This window comes from Setaria viridis, chromosome 8 (assembly GCF_005286985.2).
Source record: "Setaria viridis chromosome 8, Setaria_viridis_v4.0, whole genome shotgun sequence".
NCBI lineage: Eukaryota > Viridiplantae > Streptophyta > Magnoliopsida > Poales > Poaceae > Setaria > Setaria viridis.
In genome coordinates, this window is record NC_048270.2 from 33,327,736 (window position 1) to 33,355,386 (window position 27,651).

General features: G+C 45.6%; 2 protein-coding genes and 1 pseudogene across 2 annotated transcripts; all 3 read left to right on the forward strand.

Annotated features, from left to right (window-relative positions):
• The first annotated feature begins 5,965 nt into the window (after positions 1-5,965).
• On the forward strand, positions 5,966-10,402 carry LOC117833497 (wall-associated receptor kinase 2). The gene is made up of 4 exons (XM_034713010.2): positions 5,966-6,772; positions 6,906-7,183; positions 8,300-8,464; positions 9,088-10,402. Exons 1-4 carry the CDS (start codon positions 6,012-6,014, stop codon positions 10,128-10,130), a joined length of 2,247 nt encoding a protein of 748 aa, XP_034568901.1. The 5' UTR covers positions 5,966-6,011; the 3' UTR covers positions 10,131-10,402.
• A 1,213-nt stretch (positions 10,403-11,615) lies between these two features.
• LOC117833496 (alpha-amylase type B isozyme-like) lies at positions 11,616-16,743 on the forward strand (annotated as a pseudogene).
• A 5,669-nt stretch (positions 16,744-22,412) lies between these two features.
• LOC117834537 (uncharacterized) lies at positions 22,413-25,269 on the forward strand. Its single transcript, XM_072290311.1, has 2 exons — positions 22,413-24,768; positions 24,861-25,269. Exons 1-2 carry the CDS (start codon positions 22,413-22,415, stop codon positions 25,235-25,237), a joined length of 2,733 nt encoding a protein of 910 aa, XP_072146412.1. The 3' UTR covers positions 25,238-25,269.
• The last annotated feature ends 2,382 nt before the right edge of the window (positions 25,270-27,651 follow it).

Sequence of the window (27,651 nt, forward strand, 5' to 3'; positions counted from 1 at the left end):
GAGAGACTCTAGCCAATAAAAAAACTAAAAAACTAAAGGTCTTAGGACCTCTCTAACTCGATAGAGTTGTAGGGTAAGAAACATGGCCTAGTTATAATTTATGATTTAATGATTGAGTGACAGTATAGTTATTGGAATTAATGGTTTATCGTGAACGTAGCATCGCGCACGCTCCTGGCAGGGCTGCGCTTACCAGGCAAGCAGCTTCCTCGCAGAGATACCACCGCTATAGAGGCCGGAGAAGCCACCACAGATGAGCCGGAGTAGAAACCACGGAGGCCCAGTGCGCACAGGGCGTCGATCTGCGCAACAAGCGAAGATCCCCGGCGGGGGAAGCCATGGCGTGCTGCAGCCAAGCAGCAGCGCTGGCCAGCCCAAGAGCAGGAGCTGGAAGCTGGAGCTCCACAGGAGTTGGGCATACGCCCAGATCTAAAAATGGGGGAAGAATGCAGAGGACCCATTCAGTCCTGTAATGATGTTATTGGTCCGTGCTCTTGTAGCGGCATTTTTTTGACAAGTTTTTTGTCACCTTGTATCACTTTATTATCTAATCGGGTATGGTACCAGAAATGATTTGCAGTTGGAGCATCTGTTTGCTCTGTTTTTTCTTTCTACTTCAATTCAGTCGTGTTACTACTGAATGGATCATCTTGTGACACTTTATTTAGCAGTGACCTGTGAGTTGTAACCCTCTGTGTGGCGTTGGCACCTGAATCTTTTTGGAGCATATGGTAGCCTGAAGGAGTATTTAGGAGCAACTAGTACACAGTCTAAACAGCAGTCGGAGGATCACCGGCCACTGCCAGCCTAGCTCAGTCGCACGGCCCAACGCAGCGTCCGCTCAAGTGCTCAACGAGCATGGCCAGCGCCGTTTCAACGAGCATGGCCAGCTCCGACGCAGGGAATGGCTCCGCGCGCCTCCGGCGGGGAGGACACGGCGGCGGACGGGCGAGAACAGGGTCCAGTCCAATCCAAGGTGTTTTCGGATAAGTTTCAGACGGTTTATGCAAATGTTTGGATCACGATCAATAATCGCGATCCAAATTGGGATTTAAATGAAAATAATCGAATTGCGATCAATTATCGCGATCCAAACCAGGTTGTTATGCGTAAAAGTTCAGATCACGATTATTAGTCGGGATCCAATCTAGGCGCTTTCTGCAAACTAGTTTGCCAGAAACAGGGCAGCCGGCAGTGCCGCTGCCGGCCCCGCCGCTGCCGACGTTCGTTCAGCTCCGGCGTGCCGTCGCCCTTCACTAGCCAGGCCACCCACCGGAGCAGTTGTGCCCCCCCTCCCGCGCACCACCTGAGCAGTTGCTGCGGACTGCGGTGCTCGTAGATGACGTGGACACGTGGTGGGCGCAGCGGTCCCCGCGAGGTGGAATTCGGTCGGAGACGGAGACGAAGGCGAGGACGGCCTCGGCCACGGCGAACGGAGCGGACCACAAGCCGTGTCTCCACGCCGCACGGGCTGCTCATCAGGCCAAGCAATGCGGGCGGCCCCACTGCTCGCTGGTTCGTGGCGCCGGCGTCTGCACGGCAAGTGCTCGATGCTTTGGCTGCAAGGGGGACTTTGCGGTGCTGAGAAACAGGGGCATGCATTCCTATTACACTGAGTTGTGTGAAATCAAGGTGAACCGATCCTTCCATTTTCCATCCCTTATTTCTTGGCTGCTGCAGCGTTTCCCCCCTGTTTTGCTATCAACCAAATGTAATTATTGTTGATGTTTCAGGACATGCTACTGGGTTATGTGAGAAGCATGGAAGCCTAGTAATCATATGGAGGAGCGAATACTTCAAGAAGCTTTCCTGCTTGGCAGTTGGTAATTCTGCTAAGGATACATCATCTAATTTTTCTGGACATGGATGCTCGATTGTTTTGCTGCTGCTAAACCTGAGGTTGACCTGAAACTGAAAACTCTCGAGGATAGTAAAACTAATCAAGGGAGGGTTGTGTTTCTTGTGACCGAAAAAGCATGGATGGATAAGCATCAGTAACAAGGGTATGCTTTCCCGTTTGTTTGAACTGTATAAAATCGAGTCGAACAGACCCTTACAAGAAGCTTGCTTGGTAGTTCTGCTAAGGATACGTCATCTAATTTTTTTGGACGCTAACGGGAAGGGTACACCTCACAGCAGGTGCACATAACAGCTGGAGATGAGATGCTGAAGTTCAGGTATGTAGTAGTCATTCTATTACTGCTGCAAGAGTCCTGAGATGTTTATAATGATTAAAAATACCATGTACCTTTGTTTTGAGAACTCGCATGTAGTATAATCGGAGTGTGCATGAATGATATATGTTGATTCGAGTATTGCAGCTGCATATACCTTATCTCCCAAATCATTGAACATGTCTGTCAACATTGGCACTGCTTATTTGGAGATGCTATGATGTATAAATATATAATATCATCAGAAGTTTTTCCTATTTGCAGGAATGCTTGACTCAATAATTTATCTGTCATCTTGCAAGTACATAGTTCATGGATGTCTATCCTCTAAAAGTTGCACTGTTTTTCGTACAAAATATGATCTTCAGTGTAGGTTTGGAATTCCTTAGGTTTTATATAATTATGTTCACTTCTGTTGCCTTCAGATTTCTGATTCCTTAATAAAGTACCCAAGACAGTTGCCTATACAAATGAAATATTAAACACAGGAAAGCAACTGTGCAAAAGGCTAATTAGCTGTCCTGCGTCAATGAATATTTGTATTATATGTTGTTAACTTGTGTTTGTTTGATGCATTCAGCATTCAAGAAGAGTTGTCTGCCCAACATACAAAAAGATTACAGAAAAGAGGGGAGGAAAGTTCAGAAGAAGACAAAAGCTATAGCAGAATTTGAACTGAACAGAGTTTGTACAAAGATTACAGAAAAGAGGGGAGGAAAGTTCAGAAGAAGACAAAAGCTATTGCAGAATTTGAACTGAACAGAGTTTGTTTGTACAGTCACAAGTCACTGACAGGAGCAGATGGAGTTCCAATGTTGTCCATGCTGAAAGCCTTAATGGCCAATGCAGGAATCATAGTGAACAACACTACAGCTTGTATAAGCTCCACAGTGTCTGAGATCTGATAATGCAGAAATGAATAGGCTGGGGGTCCATGCTGAAAGCCTTAATGTATAGCTCATTTGTTCAGTTTGCTAATGAAGATCCTTCGATTCAACATGATTTGAGCTTGTTGCCCAGAAATGTCTCACAGCCACATGACAGGCTGGAATCAAAAGAAATTTCAGAAGTAGAATGGGTGAAGGCAAGTATGTTGGGAATTGTTGTTGCACTTATACCGACATAAGAAGTGCACTTTTTTCCAGCTAGTTCTGACCAGCCTTTTGCCCTGGTGGCATTTTTGTGGTACTTGGTTAAGCTACTCATACATCTGCAAAGTTGAAAAAAGTGTGACTGTGATTAGCTATAGCTTATATTCATGGAAATCTAGACATCTAGCAAAAAAATATCTGATCATGTCTACTGTAGACAACAAACAAAATATGGGTTCCTATGTTTCTGCATCTATTATGTTATCCTCTTAGTTATTTTCCTTACTTTAACATATTATCTGTACCGGATCTGTTTGCTTTTGACAAACACGAGTAGTATGTCAAATAGAGTTCTAACAAAAATATTTGTCTCATTAGCTATCTAATGAGGTAGAGGTCGTTCAGTGAATTTCATGTACATTGTGACCTGGTGTGATTTCACCCTATTTATTATTTTCCAGAAATAATAAATAAATGAAGATACTTGACTTGCTGAAAACAAATATGAAGTACATTAGTTTTATGAGAAAACTTGATTGCTGCATTGAGAAAAATAAATGCCGTTTTGTCGTGTGAACTTACCATGCTAATGTGTGCGAGTTGCTGGTTCACATCAATAACTAACTGCTCGAGGTTGTTGAGCAGTTGTATCATTGTGAACTTACTATGCAATGTGTGTGAGTTGCTTTGTCATTCTAAGCAAATTCTTTTTTATCAACTAATTGCTTAACAACATCAATAGTCTTTTGAACCTTGCTAATCCTTGTTTTTGCTAACTCTTTGCATTTGCATTCTGCATTACTTCATTTCCACGCTTTGGTTATGTTAACATGTTTGGTTTTTCAAATTTTTGGAGCGCTTGGATTCTTTGGCTTTAACGTGGTGTTTTATCTGAGAATTTCAGCAGCTTATCTACATACATGATCCTTTGTGATAAAACTTTTAGATTGCAAACTTATATTTTGATGAGCTGGATTAAAATTGATTTCTATGGTATGAGACTTAGAAGTTGGCCATCTCCTTTGCGTAAATCTTTTTCTTGCTAGCCTTTCTGTCCATGCATTATGAGTTTCTACGTTAGATTGCAGTTTATCTTTCTTTCTCTCACATGCTCGAGGACGAGCATCGTCCAAGCATGGGGGAGGAGTCATCGCTTTATCTCTGACTATTGTTGCGTAAAGTACTATGTTGCAAAAAGTTCTGAGATGTAAAAAGAAAAACATTAGAAAAAAGAATAAAGAAAATAAAAAATAAAGGAGAAAAAGAATAAATGCTCCGCAGTTCTTGGAGCCTCATTAAAGTTTCCGATGCTCTCAAAATTAAGGATTGATCCATACTTATTTTCCAACCACGTGTAATCTGATTATGAGAACTTCATTTGTGTCTCGCGATCACCTTTTGCCCTTGCACATGTCAACTTATCCAAATGTGTGTGTTTCATCACTCTCAATCTCCAACATTTATTTTCCAAGGCTTTTTTGACAAGTCTCAGTAATCCTAATAAACCTCTCTTAGTTTGACAATATTTCAAATATAATATTTTGCTAGGATAGCTCCACATAAGCCTTCCACTTTCATATATGAGTAGAATAGGTTAAAAATAATCTAGTATAGGCTTGAGTGACTTGATGAGATGAGTGTTTCCAAGAGTTTTTGCAAGAAAATCTCACTTACGTTGGATTTGTATCTTTTGAAAAACTCTTCTCGATGGAACAAGATAAAGGTCTGAAGTTCATTTAAGTTCAAGAGCATTGTATTTATTTTATTGTAGCATGTTTTTTATTGCTAGTCTATCCTCCATGATGAAAAGCAGTCGATCACAACTTGAACTTTAAATACCAAACACTTGAGAGAGCAATATGTCTTGTTATGTATAATTGAGGGCAGGGATGACATCAACGGGCAGTGTTGATTTCCTGATTAAGCATGTATCTTGGACTTAGTCGAGGGCAAGCAAGGCTTAAGCATGAATAAAATTCGAGGATTGAGTGAGTGCTTTTAGTGTCTACCTTTGCTTGTTTGTCTTTTTCTTGCCTTTCCATGGCGTGTATTATATATGGTTTTGCTCTTGGAAGTTCTTGTGGATACGGCCTCACGGTCTCCTCATCATCCTTCAACGAAGAAAGTGATGCACTTATATGAACGCACTCATTCTCACGACCTAGTAGTATCGGAGACCTCCCAAGTCTTTGCCTTAAGCACGTGATCAAGTTGGCTTTCCAAACTCTCGTCAGCACTAGGTTAATACAAAAGTTTTATTATTACCCGTACGTCTCGTTCGATGTGCAGAAAGTCCTGCCAAACGGTGATTCTAGTGCAAAATTTAATTAACTAGATGCCACTTGCCACGTTTCATAGTGAACAAAAACAAACTTGTTGCTGAAGTTAGCCACCTTCCTTGGTGTCTCCGTTGTTGATTGTTTAGTCCAGTGTAACAAGCATGATATGACGTTGAAGGTCCAGTGTAAAAAGGAAAGCATGGAACTTTTTGACTTTTCAGAAATGCATGTTTCCTCGCATAAGTTAGCTAGATTTAGTAAACGAAGTTTCCTCGCAACCATGTTTAGTTTAGCTAGATTTAATAAACGAAGTTTCCTCGCAACCATGTTTTGAGTTTTGAGACCGTCGACCTAAATCGTCCACAATACTGATGAGTGTAAATCATACGACTCGCGCCTATAAATAGCCACGCCGCCGGAGCGAATTGCAACTTGTTAGCTGCTTCGTTCTTAAAGAAACATAAAGAATGAAGCGCCTTGCAGCCATGGCAGCACAAGTGCTGTGGTTTCTCCTTACTCCTGCCGTAGCATTTTCCTCTCTAATTCCACTGCCGCCATTGGTGGCAGCAGCCTCCGGTTCCAACATAGCGCCACCACCACCGGTGGTAGCAGCTGCTCCAAGGCCGGGCTGCCCTAGCATGTGCGGCACTGTAAACATTCCCTACCCATTCGGCATCGGGGTCGAATGTGCCTGGGGCTCGGACAACTTCGACTTCGCCGTCACTTGCAACCATAGCTTTAACCCTCCAAGACTATATACCTTGAACCCTCCAAGACCAGACACAGACGACTTGGAGCCTTTCGAGGTCATCAGCATCTCGTTGGAGGCCGGCGAGATTCGTGTCTTCTCCCCCGTGTCCTACATCTGCTACAACTCATCCAACACCACTGATTCAACCGGATTCAAGGTCTGGTCAATCAAGACCGGACCGTTTTTACTCTCCAAAACTCGCAACGTCTTCACAGGCATCGGCTGCAGCACGTTGGCGTTACTAGCTGGCAGGGAGGACCTGAGCTACTACACCGGCTGCTACACCTCCTGCATGAGCTTGCATGCGGCGGCTCAAGACGGCGAGGAGTGCGCGGGCCTTGGCTGCTGCCAGATGCCCATCCCGACCAACCTCTCCACGATACACATCAACTTGGGGAACGACGACAGCTATACGCCCACAAATACTGCATGGCGATACAGCCCCTGCAGCTACGCTTTCATCGCGGAGAAAGGCTCGTACGTAATACTACTAACTTAAAAAGTCTAAATTATGATCGTGAGGTAGCTGTTACTTGTCAATATGATGGTGGCTTATCTTATGTTCTTAACTTACTGTGATGAACTTGGGTATTTTATTCTTTATTATAAGGTACAACTTCACACGGAGAGACCTCGCACGTCTTGCAAACAAGACCTTTACTGACCGTGTTGGAAATAGAACCATCCGTATGGTGCTTGATTGGGCCATCAGGGATGGCGGGTCTTGCCAGGCACCAACAAAGGATGCTGGGGCGTCGGCTAAACAGACAGCTCCTGCTTGCATCAGTAGAAACAGCTTGTGTGTCAATGCTACACATGGATCTGGGTACCTGTGCCAATGCTCTGAAGGCTACGCGGGCAACCCCTACGTCACCGATGGCTGCACAAGTTAGTTATTTTAATCCTTTTGTACTTTGTTTCTTTTTGCTTGCACATCTTTTTTAATCAATAATAAAGTATTTTTTTTGAAACTACCAAATGTATTTTTTGTCTGATTTTTAATTGAGAAAAACTCCACTAAAATCCTTCACTCATACTCTACAGTATATATTCATGATAAAATTTACGCCTTAATTGCTTGTTTATATTATTGTAATTTGTAAAATGATTAGGTTGGTTATTTTTTTAGTCGGCCTTTAATTGTCAACTCTGTGCATCATGGTCACTAAGTTAGCCAAACTATATTTGTATCCATTTGCTGTATTTCAATCTTAATCCTATCTGCCCAATAGAAGACCAAGGTGGGACGACAATTTTCGGTATTTTAATGTTTAATATATGTATTTTTCATCACTGTTTAATATTTGTATGAGGGATTGGGATTCTCAGATACTGGTGAGTCATGCATGCTTGATTGTGGTTCCAGTGATTTCTTTACTTTGCGGCCATGTATAATTTTGATTTTCCTCAATATAAATCAAAAAAGCCAAACAGCTTTCTGTAACATATATAAATTATATATAAACAATTACCTATAAGGCACTTGAGTAAAGGAAATAAAAAATACTCCCTCCATTCCAAATTATAAGTCATTCCAACTTTTTTAGAGAGTCAAAGCATCTCAAGTTTGACCAAATTTATACAATAAACTACTAACATTCATAATATCAAACAAGTATCATTAGCTTCTTCATTACATATATTTTCATAGTATATATATTCGGTGCTATAAATCTTTGTGATCCTCTCTATAATTTTAGTCAAATATATAATGGTTTAACTTTTCAAGAAAGTTGGAATGACTTATAATTTGGAACGGAGGGAGTAAATGAGTTTTATGACGATCGATCAACTTAATAGAAAAAAATACTTGGTGCTTTCTCAATAGTGGTGCTCCTTCGCTGTGTTTTTGCCGCATCTCCGGTGACGCTAGTGACTTCCCTGACTGCTTCCTATGTGCTTAATTTATTTAGTGTAATCAAGTGGCAAAAAGAAATCACTTATGAGTTTATCATTGGTTTATTTCTGTATCTAACTACCTCAGCGTGTATTCCTGTTATGCAGACATTAATGAGTGCGAACTTACAAAATACCATTGTGGCAGTAATAGCAAATGTCATGACACACAGGGCGATTACGTGTGCAAATGCAAATTTGGATACAAAGGAGATGGTAAAAGTGAGAAAGGATGCCGGCGCATATTTCCAGGATACGCAACAGCTATATTAGGTGGGATTCATGAATTGTTGTCAAATCCTCTGTTATTATATAAGAGAGTCTTATATCAATTTTAGTAAGCATTAAAATTGTAGGCTTTCTTTAGAATTGACCGGATACAATATCAATTTTATAATCAGAAATAAAAAGTAATTTATTCTTAATGCCCTTAGGTAACGAAGCAACCCAAAGCTGTTTAAGGAAATGGGACGAGCAACTAGTTTCAGTGTATTCAGGAGCTTCTTTACGGTAAAAACATCTGATGATCTAAAAGCTTCACATGTGGTATAGATAGTATGCATGAGTAGTATAAGGGTATCATGTTAAAAAAACACAAATGGCATCACTATAATATTTTTTTAACACTAGCTAAAAGACCATTCCATTTGAAATATCACATTTAACAATGTAATAATCACTAAATTATCCATAATAATGAATGGTATATATTATATATATTGTATACCACTAAGTAGTAATATTATGTATTGTAAAAGAGCTTTTCGGACAACAGTAAGATTGAAGGGAGTAAATATACTTCTATATCTCTCCTGATGGATTGGCATGCCATGGTATAATCGACAATGACATGATTAACAGCAGTATAAAGATATGCATGTTTCGTGTACTTGCAGTTGCATTGGTCTCCCTCACTATTCTGGTAATCCTACCATATCTCCTGTACAAGGAGCACGAACGACGTATTCGGAGAGGGTACTTTGACAAAAATGGTGGTAAAATCCTAAGCGGTGCGAACATCGTCATCTTCTCGGAAGCTAAGTTGAGTCAGTTCACAAACAACTTCTCGGAAGAAATTGGAAGAGGTGCCTTTGGCATGGTCTTCAAAGGTATTAACGATGAACACCAGCCAGTCGCGGTTAAACGACCCATAGTAGAAGGAGAGAAACCCCAGCAAGGGGGTGAATTCGTCGGCGAGATCATCTTCCAATTCGACATCAGGCACCCCAACATTGTGCCCCTCGTTGGGTGTTGCCTGGAGACGAGCATCCCCATGCTGGTATTCGAGTTCATCCCCAACGGAAGCCTCTCCGACATGCTCCACGGTGCCGGCAAGCCACGCTCTCTTTCTTTGCAGAAGCGACTTGACATTGCCATTGGCTCTGCAGAGGCTCTCACCTACATGCACTCAGAAGCCGGACACAACAACCGCATCCACGGGGACGTGAAGTCTGGAAACATCCTGCTCGACGACGACCTCAACCCCAAGGTCTCGGACTTTGGGTCGTCCAAGCTCGTGTCCATTGCTAGCAGGTATGCCAAATGGTCGGTGGCAGGGGACATGAGCTACATTGACCCGGTGTACATAAACACTGGTTCTTTCACGGAGAAGAGCGACGTGTACAGCTTCGGCGTGGTACTCCTGGAGCTCATCACCAGAAAGAAGGCCAAGTATGACGGGAGCAACAGCCTCCCCATGAACTTCGTAAAGACTTGCAAGAAGGAGGGCAACGGAAGGAAGATGTATGACAGAGACATCTTCTCTGGTGAGGATGCTCAGTCTCAACGTTCCATTGAGTGCCTCGACAGGGTAGGCGCGTTGGCTGTCCGATGTCTCAAGGAAGATGTGGAGGAGAGACCAACCATGGCAGAGGTGGTGGAGGAGCTTAAGCAAGTGAAGTTAATAGCCTTCGGAAACTCAGGCTCAGAGGCGAGTTGAAATCAGGAGAAGAAGGAAGCAAATTAAGCATACACGGTCAGCATTTATGCTCCACATCAAGAGTTCAGCTTTATTACCAGTCCTCTGTCATTGTTAAGTTGATTGTATGAATTCTGCAAGAGTTCAGCACTTAGTTCCATTTTCCTGTAATTGGTATTAGTGGTTCCAGAAAAATCCTGCATGTCTGGGATTTGAACTATAGTATATGTGGGTTCCTGCTTCCCCAGATAAAGATATTAATTTTATGAAAATAAATATGTATATTAATTGTAGCATGCATGTGCAGTGATGCAAAGGTCAGGACCAAACACGCATAGATAGATATCAATGGTTTGGTGCAGCATTTCAGTAGAGGTTTCCAATTTGCAAAAATTCTTATGAATATCTGAACTTGTCAGCTCTTTTTGTTAATATTGAGGGGATGGCTCTACCTTATTTGCGAACTGGACCTGGTGGCTATGAACGTGGGCAGAGTACGTAGTTGTTGGTCCCGTCTTGTTTGGACCCTGCGAGACTATTTTGACTGAGTTCAGTTGCTGAGTTTGTGTCTTGTGAGCTTGTGGAGCATCTTTTGTTTTTGGGTGTACTTGTAAGACTATATGACTCAGATTCGTACCTGAAGCAGGTGTTGCTCTGCTCTGTGGTAAAATCAATGACTTGTTCTGAAAACAGCTCTGACTTCGATTGGTCAGGAAAGAAACAGGGACTGTATTTTTGGCCTGTACGCTTATATAACTGAGATCGATAGCTGAAGCCGGTGTTCCTCTGCTCTGCGCAATTGTTCTGGGCGTGAGATTGATCATCTTTGGTAAAATCAAATGGAACAGATTTCTCCTGAATTATAGTATGTAGTTGGTGAAAGAAAGAAATATGTGTGCAGAATCGATTTGCCATATCATGAATTCTATGATGAGACTATTAAAGTGCTCCATAGCTACAAATAGTAGGGGTTTCATTGGCCTGCTCTGGATAGTGGATAATGCAACAGTGAGAGGTAGCTCTGCCACTGTGACTGTGAATTCTTGTACCTAATTCTTGGCACAGCAGGGGTGATTCAGCAGAGGCGTCGTCCTGCCCGGGCGCCTGCGCCGGCAGCAACCGGCTGCCGTCGTTCCAGCGCGCCGGGCGCGACAGCGGCGTGTGGGCAGCACCAAGTCGTCCCTGGACGGCGTGGCGCGCACGTCGCAGGACGTAATGGTCGTCGCTTTCGACGTGTGTGACCACTCACAAATACCTCTCCAATTCGTAGCATACCTTTAGAGCTCTCCGTCCTCATCATTTTCCTTTCCTGTAGCCAACTTGTGCTCCAAAGGCATTCAGTGTCAATATGACTTAATTTTGACTTGACTAATTGAAGAAAAAACACGCACAGAAGATGCATGCTTTCTGCTGCCGACTGGGTCACCTATGGCCTTTTACATGCATGATTTGACTAGACTAATACATATTGGAAATTTGGAACACGCTTTGACAAGTACTCTTCTTAGCATTATATCTATAGTATGTTACAGTATGATAGGTTTGACCGGCAACTACCAATCATTCGCCTAATAATCCTATTGTAATTATGCGCAAATCCCAGGTGTGTTTATTCTTGTTCCTTGTGATCCTTGGCTCCTTGTCCCAATCGGCACTCAGCCAAATCTTGTTACAGGTACGTACGTAAATAATACTATCTGTCTGCACCATAACTTTTCCATTCTTCTTCAACAATTCGACTACATCTAGACGGGGGACTACGTTTTCTGTAGGCGTTCAATTGGGAGTCATGCAGCCAGGGCGGATCAGGATGGTACGACTTGCTGAGCAGCCAGGTGAACGCCATCGCCGGCGCCGGAATCACCCACGTGTGGCTGCCGCCGCCGTCGCACTCCGTGGACGCGCGAGGCTACCTCCCGGGGCGGCTCTACGACCTGAACGTGTCCAGGTACGGGAACGAGACGCAGCTTCGGGCCCTCGTCGCGGCGTTCCACCGCAGGGGGATTAAGTGCGTCGCCGACGTCGTCCTCAACCACCGCACGGCGGAGCGCAAGGACGGCCGCGGCGTCTACTGCATCTTCGAGGGCGGCACGCCCGACGGCCGCCTGGACTGGGGCCCCCACATGCTCTGCCGCAACGACAGCTACTCCGACGGCACCGGCAACGCCGACACCGGCCTGGACTACCAGCCAGCGCCGGACCTCGACCACCTCAACGCCCGCGTCCGGAGCGAGCTCGCCGACTGGCTCAACTGGCTGAAGGCGGACGTCGGCTTCGACGGCTGGCGCCTCGACTTCGCTAACGGCTACTCCCCAGCCGTCGCCGGCATGTACATCAACGCCACCTCGCCCGACCTCGCCGCCGCGGAGATATGGACGGACCTGGCGTACGAGGCCGACGGCAAGCCGCGCGCCAACCAGGACGCGCACCGGCAGATTCTCGCGGCGTGGGTGGACGCCGTGGGCGGCCCCGCGGCGGCGTTCGACTACACCACCAAGGGCGTCCTGCAGGCCGCGCTCAACTTCAGCGAGCTGTGGAGGATGCAGGACGCCCAGGGGAGAGCGCCCGGGCTGGTTGGCCTGCGCCCAGCCCAGAGCGTCACGTTCGTCGACAACCACGACACCGGGTCCAAGACGCAGCACAGCTGGCCCTTCCCGCCGGAGAAGGTCCTGCAGGGCTACGCCTACATCCTCTCGCATCCCGGCATCCCGTGCATCGTACGTCCTTGAATCATTTATCTTTTTATTTATTTACTATAATATAATCCTGATGGATGTAATGTGTTGTTGCCGGTGTAGTTCTACGATCATTTCTTTGATCCGACCATGAAAGACGAGATAGCTACGATGATAAAAATCCGGACGCGGAACAAGATCGGGCCGACGAGCTCGCTGCGGATCCTGCTCGCTCAACACGACACCTACGTGGCGGCGATCGACGGAAAGGTGGTAGCCAAGGTTGGAGCTAGGTACGATGTCAGCAAGATTGTTCCCCCAGAGTTCGTGGTGACCACCAGCGGGAACGATTTCGCAATATGGGAGAACAGGTACATTGATTTCCCAATTCTTCATTTCTTATACTAGTCCATCAACCCATGCTCCGGCACGGATTAATATTTTTAGAAGTTATTGTATTTAAAAATTATTTAGAAATTAAACTCCTAGCTAATAATCAAAATTGATTACCTATACTTATATAGATATGTACCTATCTTTGTCCAGCTGTGATTGATTTTTAATTAATAATTACTCTATGCACCTTTTCATCCATATTCATACTTTTTCCATTTTGTATCACACCTCCAATCCTGCATACATTATGTTTAGCATACAAATCGATATTTTTCACTAATTCATCACATACATGTAGAAATGGTCTAAATGGTGACACACATCATGTGTATGTACTTTAACTTAGTATTTTTATATTAACAATGACATAAATAGGTAATTTAGAATCATATATTAGTTTACTTTTTGACATTTCTTTCGGATGCACATGAAAATAATTAGATTAAGATTTAGGTGTTCGCTTTAGGTTATTTTTAATAACAACCTACGTGGGTAACATAGATAAAATTTTAGAATGCTATTTTAAGTTATGCTTTTATAATGATATGTATTAGTAAATTGGATGAAAATTATGAGGATACTTTAGATTAGTTTTTATAATAGCTGAGCTTGGTAATTTGGATATAGGTTTATATCTCATTTTTGAATATTTTCACAATGATAGTGGCGGGTAACTTTTTAGAAAATATAATAGATCAATCGTTATGAGTATTAGAGTTTACAGGATTGGTGTTTGATGTTTTTGATTTTTATGAAAATTTGTCTCTTTTTTCTAGCTTGTCTCATGGAAACTAAATTGGAGTCTCCAATGGAGAAAAATGAGACTACATTGCTACAAAACTATTACCATAAGCTACCTCTCGTTTGTTAAATATTCGAACACGATACTTAAATAGATATATACTTATTATCTTCACCAATTACGATATATTCTAGTTAGTAATTACTCTAATATTTTCATCCACATTTATAATTTCTAACCTTTCACTTTGCATCGCAGGTATGCACTTGAATTTGTTTAATGAACCATAAGTTTGAGATACAATTTTAACATAGAAATCTATATTCTCATCACTTCCTCTATATCTTTATAAATGTTGACACACATTATGCGTATAGATCTTAATTATTATACCGTATACCAATAAGACAAGATATAGACGATTTAGAATGATATATTGCTACATATTTTTAATTAAGGTTATTTGATTCAAATGTAGGGTTATCATGTTTTTTAATAATATCATGTGTGGGTAATAGATGCAAATTTAACGGGTTACTTTAAGTTTTTTAAGTAATAGCGGTTGGCAATTTAGTTGCAAATTAGGGAGTTATCCTAAATATTGTTTATAATGGCATAAGTGGGTAATTTTGATGAAGATTAGGGGTTACTTTAGTTTTTTAGTTTTTTTAAGTAATAGTGGTTGGCAATTCAGTTGCAAATTAGGGGGTTATTTTAAATATTGTTTATAATGGCATAAGTGGGTAATTTTGATGAAGATTAGGGAGTACTTTAGTTTATTTTTTATAATGGTAGAGGTGAGTAATTTATATATAAATTTAGGGGGTTACTTTAGGCTATTTTCATAATGGTATATATGGGTATTTTTTTAGAAAGCATAATAGATCTAATGGTTACGATGATTTGAATCTATAGGTTGATGATTAGATGTTTTGCTTTTTTGTGAGAATTTCTAGAATTTCTCTATTTTTCTAAAGTGTCCACCTAGAAATCCTAGGTGGCTTTACCTGAAGACTTCAAAAGAAGCCTCCAATTAGTAATAGTAAGATTGGTCTGTACGTACTTAGGCCTTGTTTAGTTGCCAAAGTTTGAAGGTGTCAAATTACTGTTACAGCACTGTAGTACACTGTAGCGTTTCGTTTGTATTTGTGAATTATTGTCCAAACATTGACTAATTAGGCTCAAAAGATTCGTCTCGCAAAGTACAACAAAACTGTGCAATTAGTTTTTAATTTTGTCTACATTTAGTACTCCATGCATGTACCGCAAGTTTGATGTGATAGGGAATCTTCTTTTTGCATAGTATCAAAGTTGGGAGTTGGGAGTGAACTAAACGAGAACTTACTGCTGTGAATTGCTTCGATCAGCTCCAATGTGCCACCGAACACAGCAGCAGCTTCCACAGGAAGGCTGCGGAGGTGGGTTGTCCTAGTCGTCGCCACGGTTGCGCCGCTCGCGGTCTTGCTCGCATGCAGTGCGGCAGTGGTGCTCCTGTTGCGGTGGCGGCAGAGCAGGAAGCGACCGCACCAGCGGAACGCCGGCGCAATCGACGACGACTCCGACGGCTCCGACGAGCAGTGCTCCGGGGAAGCAGCGGACTTCGAGAAAGGGGTGGGACCGAGGCGGTACTCCTACCGCGCGGTGGCGGCGGCGACGAGGAACTTCGCCGAGGAGAACAAGCTCGGGCGCGGCGGCTTCGGCTCCGTCTACCGCGGGCGCCTCGCGGGCCAGGACCGCGACGTCGCCGTCAAGGTGCTGGCGCCGGAGTCCTCCGCTCAGGGCCGCAGGCAGTTCGAGGCGGAGGTCCGGATCATCAGCCAGCTGCGGCACCGCAACCTGGTCCAGCTCGTCGGCTGGTGCGACAGCCGCAAGGGCCTCCTGCTCGTCTACGAGCTCGTCCCGGAGGGCAGCCTCGACAAGCACCTCTACGGCGGGCGCCGCGTCCTGACGTGGCCGGAGCGGCACCGGGTCGTGCTGGGGCTCGGCGCGGCGCTGGTGTACCTGCACGGGGAGTGGGAGCAGTGCGTGGTGCACGGCGACATCAAGCCCAGCAACATCCTGCTCGACGCCTCGCTCGGAGCCAGGCTGGGCGACTTCGGGCTGGCGCGGCTCGTCGACCACGGCGCGGGGCCGCGGACCACCAGGGTGGTGATGGGCACCATGGGCTACATGGACCCGGACCTGGTGAACACGCGCAGGCCGAGCACGGCCTCCGACGTGTACAGCTTCGGCGTCGCGCTGCTGGAGGTACGGTGGCCTGCGGCAGGCTGGCCACGGACGAGCAGCCCGGCGGGGAGACGCTGTCGCTGGCGGAGTGGGTGTGGGAGCTCTACGACCGCGGCGCCGTCCTGGAGGCCGCCGACGGGAGGCTGGACGGCGAGTTCGACGCGAGGGAGATGGAGCGCGTGCTCGTCGTCGGGCTCTGGTGCTCGCACCCGGTGCCGACGGAGCGCCCGTCCATCGTGCACGCGATGAACGTGCTGCAGTCCCGGGATGCGAGCCTGCCGGCCCTCCCCACCAACGTGCATCGTGGCGCCGCGGCGACTGCCGGATTCAGTGGGTACCTGCACTGCTTGTCGTCCGTCGCCAGCGTTGCGGAGCCATGCTGATTGCAGTGAACTCCATTTACTGCTCTACTATTGCTACTTTCAATTCAATGTGACGCAGTGCAGTTGACCTCGATCAGCTCGATGAATGTGAGGCCTTGTTTAGTTCCCAATTTGGAAGTGCCAAAGTTGGAAGTTTGTCATAAATGCGCAACTGTAACATTTCGTTTGTATTTGTGAATTATTGTCGAAAAATTGACTAATTAGTCTCAAAAGATTTGTCTCGCAAAGTACAACAAAACTATGCAATTAATTTTTGATTTCATCTACATTTAGTACTCCATGCATGTATCGCAAGTTTGATGTGATGGGGAATCTTCTTTTTGCATAGTGTCAAAGTTGGGATTTTGGTGGAAACTAAACATGGCCTGAATGTAGTAGTGCGCAAATTAATGCCCACCTCGGCCTCATCCTGCTCCTCCTGGACGTGCTCCCCGAGAAGATCCTTCCCCCGCCTTGGCTACTTCTTCCACCCTACCACCACGCCTGCGCCTTCCTATTCTCCTACAAGGCGGGCCTCCTCGACCCTACTAGTTCTCGCGCTCAGGGGCTGGGCACCTAATTTTGGTCGGCGTGCCTCCTTAGCTCTGCCAGTCCTCTCGCTCGAGGGCAAGGCACCTAATTTGACTTGGTGCGCTTTCTTGGCTCTGCAAGTCCTCGTGCTCAGGGGCTGGGTGGCTAATCTTGGTCGGTGTGCCTTCTTGGCTCTGCCAGTCCTAGCGCTAGGAGGCTGGGCACCTAATTTTGGTCAGCCTATATTTTGGAATGGTGGATGCCCCGCCTATATTTTGAAAGTACTAAACTCATACCTAGTATGGGATGGGGAAGCCTAGTACCAGATTGAACCGGGACGTGGGCATACCTCCCCACTCTCTCGGGAACCGGGTTCCCCTAATGCATCATGTGGGTACAAGTGCAGTTACGGTACGACATCGTTTCGGATCCGTGGGGCATTGTATCCAAGGGAAGTTGGCCTGACCACGTGCCTGGGAATCAATAGAAACGGCTGACATGTGTGGACCCGGTGTGGTACACATATGTCGTCGGTTTAGGTTCACCTTGCAAAGTTAAGAAACTCGATTTGAATTGTCTGTCTCTCACAGTTTGGGACTGCTTGATCACTATGCTGCACTGAGTAATAAAAGGAACAAGCATGATGATTAATATTGATGTTTGAATTAAATTGCGTGTTCTATCATGCTTGCTTAGAATAAGTTCTTACTTAGAATGGATAATCAACTAGAATTTTGCTGCTAAAATTTGAAAGTAAGGATCCACTTTAGATGCTTTTGGCAAAACAAACCCCTCAACCAAAAAGCCTTGCATGTTTAGAAGTCGGTGGATTAGACACCACCTGACGGGTAAGTCTTTTTGAGTATTAGTATACTCAGTTTTGCTTGTGGCTATGTTTTCAGGTATGGTTGATGTTAATGACTTGGTTGCCAGTGTGACTTGGCCGACCCAGCTCCCTTCAGGTTGGACGGTTGAGTGGAACCCGTCCTCGGTCAGCGGTGAGGAACGTGGTGATTGATATCAGGGCAGGCTTCACCATGGTATCTTATATTGACGTTAGACTTACCGTTTATTTCCGCTTCTTTGAACTCTAAACTATCTACTTTATGCATTTGAACTCTTGAGTTGTAATAACTTAATTTGGACCTGTAATAATTTATTTGGATTGTTGTAATCTCTGGACTCGTCTTCGTGAGAGTATGCTTTGTTTCGATCCGAGACACGTGGTTTTATCAGGTGAAACCCGACATACTACCATTTTAATTCGATTAAAGTGTCCATTTACATTAAAAGCGATGTTGAGTACACTTTAGCCGGGTTAACTTGGTTCTGCCACAGCTAGACTCATACAAACCAAACCTTGGGGCCAATTTAAGGTCCAATGCCTGACAGCAACATGTGCGACTTAGAATTCCTTCTGTTGGAAAGGAAGCTGTGGCCGGATGGGGACCAGAACTATTTGCCAATTACTTTGTATGTACGTTACTTAGAATTCCTTCTGTTGGAAAGGAAGTCTGGGGGCATCCATGACTTTGTATGTTACATGTCAAATCCACTTCAAATTTTGTTTGCATCTGACAACAAAAAATCGACCTAAAGTGTGTCAAATTCTACTAGCTAGTCTCAATCGGCTGGGTTTTTGTCAGGAAAGCAACTGCATGGTACCATTCTAGAACAACCTGAGTCTTACCTTTTGATAAAAATATTGTAACGGTTGTATGAAAGTCTATATGATAGAGACATCACAATTTTAGCAAGAAAAAGTCTTGCATGTTTAATCACTTGATGAAGATTGGACTCATACAAACAAAACATGAAACAAGAAAAGGTCAAGAACCACTGTCTCGTTCCGAATGGTTTGTCAGCACCGGACTTATGGTGTCACATTTATTAGTGCATCCTTTCTTCGGAGTGTTGCTTTACACATGCATACATTTGAGAATGTTCACTGTATTTGTAGATGCATCCCACTGAACAGACAAACAAGCGCACTCTAAATTCTAACGGCTGCTGCAGGAACCTCGTTGGCACTACTGTTATTTTGGCTTGTGTTGTTTGCTATTGGCTTGATTGATACTCGTGGCCTCCATCCGCTTGATTATACAGTCCCCTGTGAGGTCCTCATGCATGCACATGCTCCCTACGTCCTGAAATACATGGCATTCTAGAGATTTCAGGACACATTATGTAACATCCCAAATTTTCAAATACCTCTAAAAAATATGAACCCTGAAATTTTTTTCTAAAATATATATAGCAACTCAAACCCTAGAGCCTTGCATTTGAAATATATGCATCAAAATATAATTTTCATAAGCACATGTGCATTTGTACGAGCTAACTACCTAACCTTGCCTCCAATTATTCAATAACAACTTTTGTTTCAAACCTATACTACAAATCCTACTCAAATTTGAAATTCAATTCAAATTTCAACTCAAAACCCAATTCAAACCATTTACAAACCCACAAATCTCTCCATGGGCCGCAAACCTCTCATTAGGCCCACCCTTACCTCTAGCTCGGCCTGCCTCCTCTCCTCTCCTGCTCGGGCTGCTCCCCTACCCAGCCCGCCTCCTCTCGTCCCACCTTGCCAACCAGGCCTGCTCGCTCGCTTGCCCGTGTTCTCTCCTTGTTCATCCCCTTTCCCCCTTCCACGCTCGCGCGCGCCGCCGCCATGCGCCTGCCACACAAGCCTGCACCTCTAGCCAGCCCTGCAACCCCTGTCGAGCACGCCACCATCGCCTGCGTCCCCGCCATCCCCCGCGGCTGCCAGTGCTCCCCCTCCTGCTCAAGAACGCGCCTGCCCCTATCCACTCGCTCACGCTCCAAGCTGATCTCCTCGTCCTCGGCCTGGTTCTCCCCCTTGACAAGTGCATCATGTGCGCTAGCACGAGCCATGTCCAGCGTACCTGTCCTCCCCTGCAAAAACCCTTTCCCCGATCCTATCTCCTCCTACCATCCGTGACGCGTGTCACCACTGTTGTCACGCTGGTGCCATGCTACCTCAGCCAGATAAGCTCGAGGAGCTCTCCACGAGACTCATTGGTAGCCCCGGCTACCTATAAAAGGACCCCCAGAGCCCTTCACTGCCTCCTCACCCCTCCCCTCAATACCTCACTCCCCCCTCACCGGAATAGGACCATGCCGCGCCCCCACCCGCCGCCGTGCTCTACCCCATAGGGCCGGGCCAGGTCAAAGTCGCGGACTGCCACGTGGCACTAGCCACCCCCTTCCCGCACTACAGCGGTCCCCACTAGCTGCTCTGCATGAACCCCTCATCGCCTCTCACCCCACCGCTCACCGCTCGCCTCCAACCAACCCTCGTCCATCTCGCTGCTCGCGAAAGCAACCTAGGTAGGGCCGTTATGCTGCCTATGCCACTACTGCCCTCCAAATACTCCCTAACCTCTTCCCCTTTCCGCCACGCTGCCTGCTCGCCGCCGACCTCCACACCACCTTCCTTGAGTCCGTCTAGCCCTCCTCCATCCCCCGAGCTACTTCTTGCCCAGGCCTGTGGCCCAGTCCGCCCGGCACAGCTCGTCCCCGGCGAGCAACTCTGCCCCGCACGACCCTCTTGTGACCAAATTGGGTGCCGCCGCCATTCCCCTCGCCGTCCCTACACCTGATCCACGGAGACCATAGCCACATGCCCCTCTCCGGTCCACGTGCACGAACCCACGGCTCACCGCAAAATGGCCCCACCAGGCCCGCTCCCTCTCCCTTTTTCCCATGGACTTGGTCCATGTAGACCGTAGACCCATCGGCCTCCCCGGTCCACACAATTGCATCCACGGTGCGCCGGCATGGCCCCGCTCCCAGACCTACCTATCTCTATCTCTCCCCCCTTCCATCCCTTTCTACAAAAGCCACCCAGGTTAGTGCACCCCAATTTTCACTTCACCATGATAGAAATTTCCAAAAATCACCAAAAAATATTAGAACCCATTTCAAACCTAGTCATACCTTGTTTGCCCAAATCTCATACGTGTAGCTCCTAGAATAAATCTTCACTCTTTTCTAAAATAGAAAAATCCATTTTTCATGTTACCAAAATTAGGAAACTATACCAACAAACTCTAGAAAAATTATAGAAAATTCTAGAAAAATAACCCAAGCCTACCAAAACCCAACTACATCCATTATGAGTCCGAATAAAATATGAACTTTCCAAAACTCACCTTTCTACCCAATTCTAAGCCCAAATGCTGCCCAAAATTCCAAGCCCCGCCCTTTATTCTTCCGAAAGCCAAACTCATTCTTTTAACCCATGTTTGATGTATTGCTAGATTGTTTGATGATTGCTTACGTATAACTATGATTATATAGAATTCGACGAAACCAGGGCCGAGTTTGACAACCCAGATTATGAAGAAGAATTGCTAAATGACCAAGATCTCGAGGAAGGCAAGTCCCACAAATCATTATCATTCAATCCCAAGTTTTACAAATAAAATGAACCAAGATAATAAATATGACCTTTCCACAAGCTTTGCATGGATTTTTCCTATTCTGCTTTTCCTAGTTAATCCTATATAATTTTCAAACCACCTTGATACCTTGAACCTAGGAATGCCTAGGAAATACATTTTGATCACCCCACAATTTATAAAACTTAAAAAAGGTGTGAGTATTTCTTTTGGGAAATAAGATAAAAGTAACTAAAGTGAGTCTAGCAACCAATTAAGGTTGGACCTGTGAGTAAGAGGGTAGCCTCGTCAGAGGATTCTATCTGAAAAGCTTAATCTAGTTGCATAAGGATGGGCTCGTGGGAAAGTCTTTTTAGTAAATTGTACAACCATATGCACAAAAAAAGGTACAGCCTTTGGGAGTACCTGTCTATGTGAGGCCTTGATTCACACCCCACCAGCTAAACTTAATGCACAACCCCAAGAGGCCATGGTGGGCAATGGGTAGACTGGAGCAGGACCTTCACTTGTCCTAGATAGGTTTGGTCGGCACGGGTCATAGGTTGAGGTTTAGAGTGGCCTGGTGGTATTGTGTACCACATGTATGATGCATCTTTTCTTTCCCGAGATAGTATCCGCGAGCGGATAGTGTATGACCCTCAGTCGTATTCATGGGTATCAGCTCACGGTTATGAGCTCACGGTTATTGTAACAGTTGTATGAAAGTGCCAGATGATAGGTACGTACACCACAAGTTTAGCAAGAAAAAGTCTTGCATGTTTAATCACTTGATGAAGATTGGACTCATACAAACAAAACATGACATGAGAAAAGGTCAAGGACCACTGTCCCGTTCCGAAGGGTTTGTCAGCACCAGACTTATGGTGAAGCATTTATTATGCATCCTTTCTTCGGAGTGTTTGTGGATGCATCCCACTGAACAGGCAAACAAGCGCGGTCCAATGGCTGCTGCAGGAACCTCGTTGGCACTGTTACCTTTGGCCATCTCGCTGTTTTCCCCCGTAGCTTGTGTCGCGCGTTCATCTTCTCCAAGCAAAACTCCAGCTCCGACCAACGGCAGCGTCAGCGACCTTGCTGCGTTGCTGGCTTTCAAAGCTCAGCTTTCCGATCCTCTCGGCATCCTTGCAAGCAGCTGGACGACCAATGCTTCCTTCTGTGGCTGGGTCGGCGTCTCGTGCAGCCGCCGCCGGCAGCGCGTGGCGGCGCTATCCTTGCCATCTGTGTCCCTGCAAGGAGAACTCAGCCCGCACCTTGGTAACCTCACTTTCCTCTCCCTGCTTAATCTCACAAATACCAGCCTCACAGGTGATATCCCTGCTGAACTTGGTAAACTACGTCGGCTGAAGTTTCTCCTTCTCAACCAAAATTACCTTGTTGGCTCCATCCCTTCTGTTCTTAGCAATCTCACGAGTCTTACCACACTAAAGCTCAGTTATTGCAACCTAACGGGAAACATTCCAAAAGAATTAGGCATGTTGCGAGACCTGACGTATCTTAACCTTGGAAGCAACAAGCTATCTGGTCCAATTCAAAGTTCTCTTGCAAATTTATCCAAATTGTCTTTCCTTTCTCTGGGAGCAAATCAGTTATCCGGTTCAGTACCAGCTAAATTTGGGAACTTCCCTGCTATGAATAGGCTTTATCTGTCGTTGAATAATTTAGAGGGGAACCTTGACTTCTTGTTCTCCCTTTCCAATTGTAGGCAGCTCCAGGTCCTTGACATATGGCATAATAATTTCACTGGGACACTGATCCCTGAACATTTGGGAAACCTGTCTACAAAGTTATTTTGGTTCACAGCAGGTCATAACAAGTTAACGGGTCAGTTTCCATCAACACTGTCAAACTTAACCAGCCTTAATTGGATTTATCTTTCCGACAACCTACTCACGGGAGCACTCCCAGAGTCTATCACAGTTATGCAAAATCTTGGGCGGCTTGATGTCTCGGCCAATGACATGTCAGGCCCTATCCCAGCACAAATTGGAATGCTCAAGAGCTTAGATAGGCTTTATCTCGACAGAAACAAGTTTTTTGGGCCTATACCTGAAAGCATTCAAAATCTGAGCAGCCTAGAGCACATATGGCTTTCTTATAACAAGTTTAATTCAACAATACCGGCAAGCTTATTCCTACTGGATAAACTTATTGAACTAAATCTTTCTCGTAACTCTCTCACTGGTGTTCTACCATCTGATGTTAGTGGGCTAAAGCAAGCGTCTTCCATTGACTTTTCTTCCAACTTTTTGCATGGAACCATCCCCGAATCATTTGGACAAATTATAATGCTCAACTTCCTAAATCTATCAAGGAACTCATTTAATGACTCGATCCCAGACTCTTTTCAAAAGCTTGGTAGCTTAGAATATTTAGATCTCTCCTACAACAATCTCTCTGGTACGATTCCAAAGTTTCTTGCAAACTTCACCTATTTGACAACCTTGAATATATCCTTTAATGTGCTAGAAGGAAAGATACCAGATGGAGGTGTTTTCTCAAACATCTCGTTGCAATCTTTGATTGGGAATGCTGGGCTCTGTGGTGCACCCCGTCTGGGATTTTCTCCATGTATCGACACATTTCAATCAAATACTAGGCACTTCCTAAGATTTCTACTCCCTACTTTGACCATAGCATTTGGTTCTACTGTTCTCTGTGTTTACCTTACAATCAGAAGGAAATGTAAGAATAACGGAGAGGTTGAAGCTTCTGGCATTCATCCAGGCAATGTTATGAGCCATATGTTACTGTCCTACCATGAGCTTGCTTGTGCCACTGATAATTTTAACGATGACAACTTGTTGGGGACTGGGAACTTTGGAAAAGTTTTCAGAGGGAAACTCAGCACAGGTTTGGTGGTGGCAATAAAGGTTCTAGACTTGCAGGTTGAACGGGCCATCAGAAGCTTTGATGCCGAATGGCATGTTCTTCGCGTGGTTCGGCATCGTAACCTGATAAGGATGTTGTACGCATGTTCCAACATGGACTTCAGAGCGCTAGTGCTCCAGTACATGCCCAACGGCAGCTTGGAGATGCTTCTACACTCCGAAGGCAAATGGCACTTGGGGTTCCTCAAGAGGCTTGATATCATGCTAGAGGTGTCCATGGCAATTGAATATCTACACCATGAGCATTATGTGGTGGTTCTGCACTGCGATTTGAAGCCTAGCAATGTACTATTTGATGATGACATGACAGCGCATGTTGCAGACTTTGGTATTGCAAAGATGCTACTGGATGATGACAACTCAGTGATCACTGCTAATATGCATGGGACACTAGGGTACATGGCACCAGGTGTGTTCATACTGCTATTATATTTATAATTAAGGATTGTATAATGGTTGGCTAAACGGTCTAAAATTTTGTTTTGTGAAATTCTTGAGCAGAGTATGGATCTCATGGGAAGACATCACGCCAGAGTGACGTGTTCAGTTACGGAATCATGCTCCTTGAAGTCTTCACTGGAAAGAGGCCCACAGATTCAATGTTTGTTGGAGATCTGAGCATTAGGCAGTGGGTTCATCAAGCATTTGCAACTAAGCCTGTTCATGTTCTGGATGACAGGTTACTGCAAGACCCTTGTTCTACCTTCGACCTGAATGGCATTCTTTCCCCAATATTTGAGCTAGGTTTACTCTGCTCAAGTGACTCACCTGATCAAAGGATGTCAATAAGTGATGTCGTGGCGACGTTGAAAAGGATAAGAAAGTATTACGTCAAATCCACAGAAACAACACAAAAATGCTCCCCACTTCCCCAATAGTTACTAATTAGTAATTAATTGTAACATCTATTGTGTTCACGCCTGCAGCAGAAAAGCTGCATCGAGCTATCTTTTAATTTTTTTTCTTTCATTAGTCACTTGTATAACTGGCTTGTGCTTTCTAGGATTTCTGTTCTGAAGTACTACTACTACTGACATGTGTGGGATAACTTTGCGTACTGTGAAATGGTTTTCTGCAATTACAATTCAGTAATAACGAAGGATTGTTTCATACAATTCAGCTGCGGGCCAAGGGTTCTGTCAGAGTCCAGCAGGCAGAGATAACAGACGGGATGCGTGCTCGCGGCAACACTATGAAGTATGGACGAGGCCGCCACGCCTGGTGAACCTTGTGAATTCAAGCTCGTCTCGAGAGAGCGTGAATTCAACGCCTGAGAGACAACGAGCACGGGCGCGCGGGTAGCGTTGTTCAGACGGACGGCTGATGGCTGGGAGTAAAGCGGCGTATCTCCGGCGGGACATGGGATTGATGGAGCTGACGTCTTGAGAGAGGATCGTGCGCGCGCTGCCAAGCCGGCTGTCGCGCCGCGCCCAGCACCTAGACGCGCGCGGCCGCCCCTTCGTATCCGGCTACCAAATGCTCCACGCCAGCCAGGCGCACCAGCGCGGCGGTGGCTAGATGCGGCAGGGAGAGTGTTGACACCAAAAAGTGGCACGGCTCGGATATGTGAGGTTAAGATCAAAATTGTTTGATATTAATTTTTGGTATTTTGCAAATTTGGCTTTAATATGGATTGTGCATGACAAAAGGGTCATTTTGGATGCTCTGGACGTGATTTTGCTAAAAGGGAGAAATCAGCACCTGAAACGACACTAAAAGTAGTAGATATAGGGTCATTTTGGATGCTCTGGACGTGATTTTGCTAAAAGGGACAAATCAGCACCTAAAATGACACTAAAAGTAGCAGATATGACTGATATGACAAAGCTAACCGGTCTGACTATCCTACTAAAACGGTCTGACCGGTCTTGTGGCTGATCTGGCAAACCAGACCGGTCACCCAACTGGTCAGACCAGCCAGATTAAGTTGCTAAAAATGCGAATTGGACTTCACCGTTGTGTAGGCCTCATCGAGACAATCGAAATGTATATGTGGAACGTCTAATTTGAAGTCCGGATAAGAGAGTTATGGGTTCGACAAGATTCAGCCCTGAACTGATCAGTCAAACCGGTTTGGATGGGCGGTCTGACCGGTCTATCCAGCCTAATCCGAGTTAGGAGTTGTATTTTAATATGGGATTTATGTAACCTTCGACTTCTACTGGGGCATGACCTCCCCACCTATAAATATAAATGGCCACGGCCGATTGAGGGTATCCAAATCAAATCAATCTACAATCTATTTTTATTTCCTCAACCTTGATACTTTTCCAACCTTCATGCTGTTCATCTATTGTTCTCCACGACCATAGATGGCGTTCTAGGCTTGCTGGTCGACCTAGGGCACGCCGGTGACATCCACGCCCTGACATGGTCCCTCCCGAGCGAGAGCTTCGACGGCCTTTGCTAGTTTGCTCGTAAACTAGTCGTTCTTCGCCACGTAAGTGCGTTGGTTATCCCTTTATTACTTTGCTCGTAAATCTAGCCGTCCTCCACCACGTAAGTGTGGTAGTTACCCCTCGAACGATCGACTCGAGCCAAATTCTGATCGAGTTGTTGGACCGGTCTGACCGGCCTGTGAAGCATTTCTGCTATTCGGTCTATTCGCGACCTGCACGATCTAGCGTACTCGTGTGTTGGTAAAAAAATACCAACAGAGAGGTTCCGAGGTGCTCACAGTGATGGAGATGGAAGCTACGGAGCGCCATGAACATGGTGGCGCTCCGGCAAGCCGCGGCAGGAGCACCAAGAGGGTGGACGGTATTTCATTTATCGTCCACCCCCTGGGCACCTACCTGCCGTCCGATGTGGCGTGGGCTATTGGGATGGACTGAATCGTGGGGTCGTCTTCATTCCTTCTTCCTCGTCAGCCAGGCCCGGCGGCCGGTGGCCATGGCGGGCTTCGCTCCCTTCGCCAGCGACAATGGCCAGCCGTGGCGAGAGCCAGAGCTCGGCGGCACTCTGCAGCATCGGCACCCGCCGCCCACAAGAGCGTGAGGGGGGTTGGATGCTCAATGTCTCCTGTTCACTTCGCCGTCGGAGTGAGCGCCTGCGACGCCCCATGGACTTGCAGCGATCAGGCAGGATCTCACCCGGCGCCGCCGCCCCGTGCCGAGTAGAAACCTGATGCGGCTCTGTGATGATGGATGGGCACCAGGCGGCTAGCTGTTCAGATTCAACCAACATGGCAGTCTGGCACAAAGGGGAGCTCTGCAATTCTTCTTCCCCTGGTGAATCGTCGGCATGGCCGAGTAAATTGAACCTGGCAGCCAGTGCAGACACCTGTGAAAGG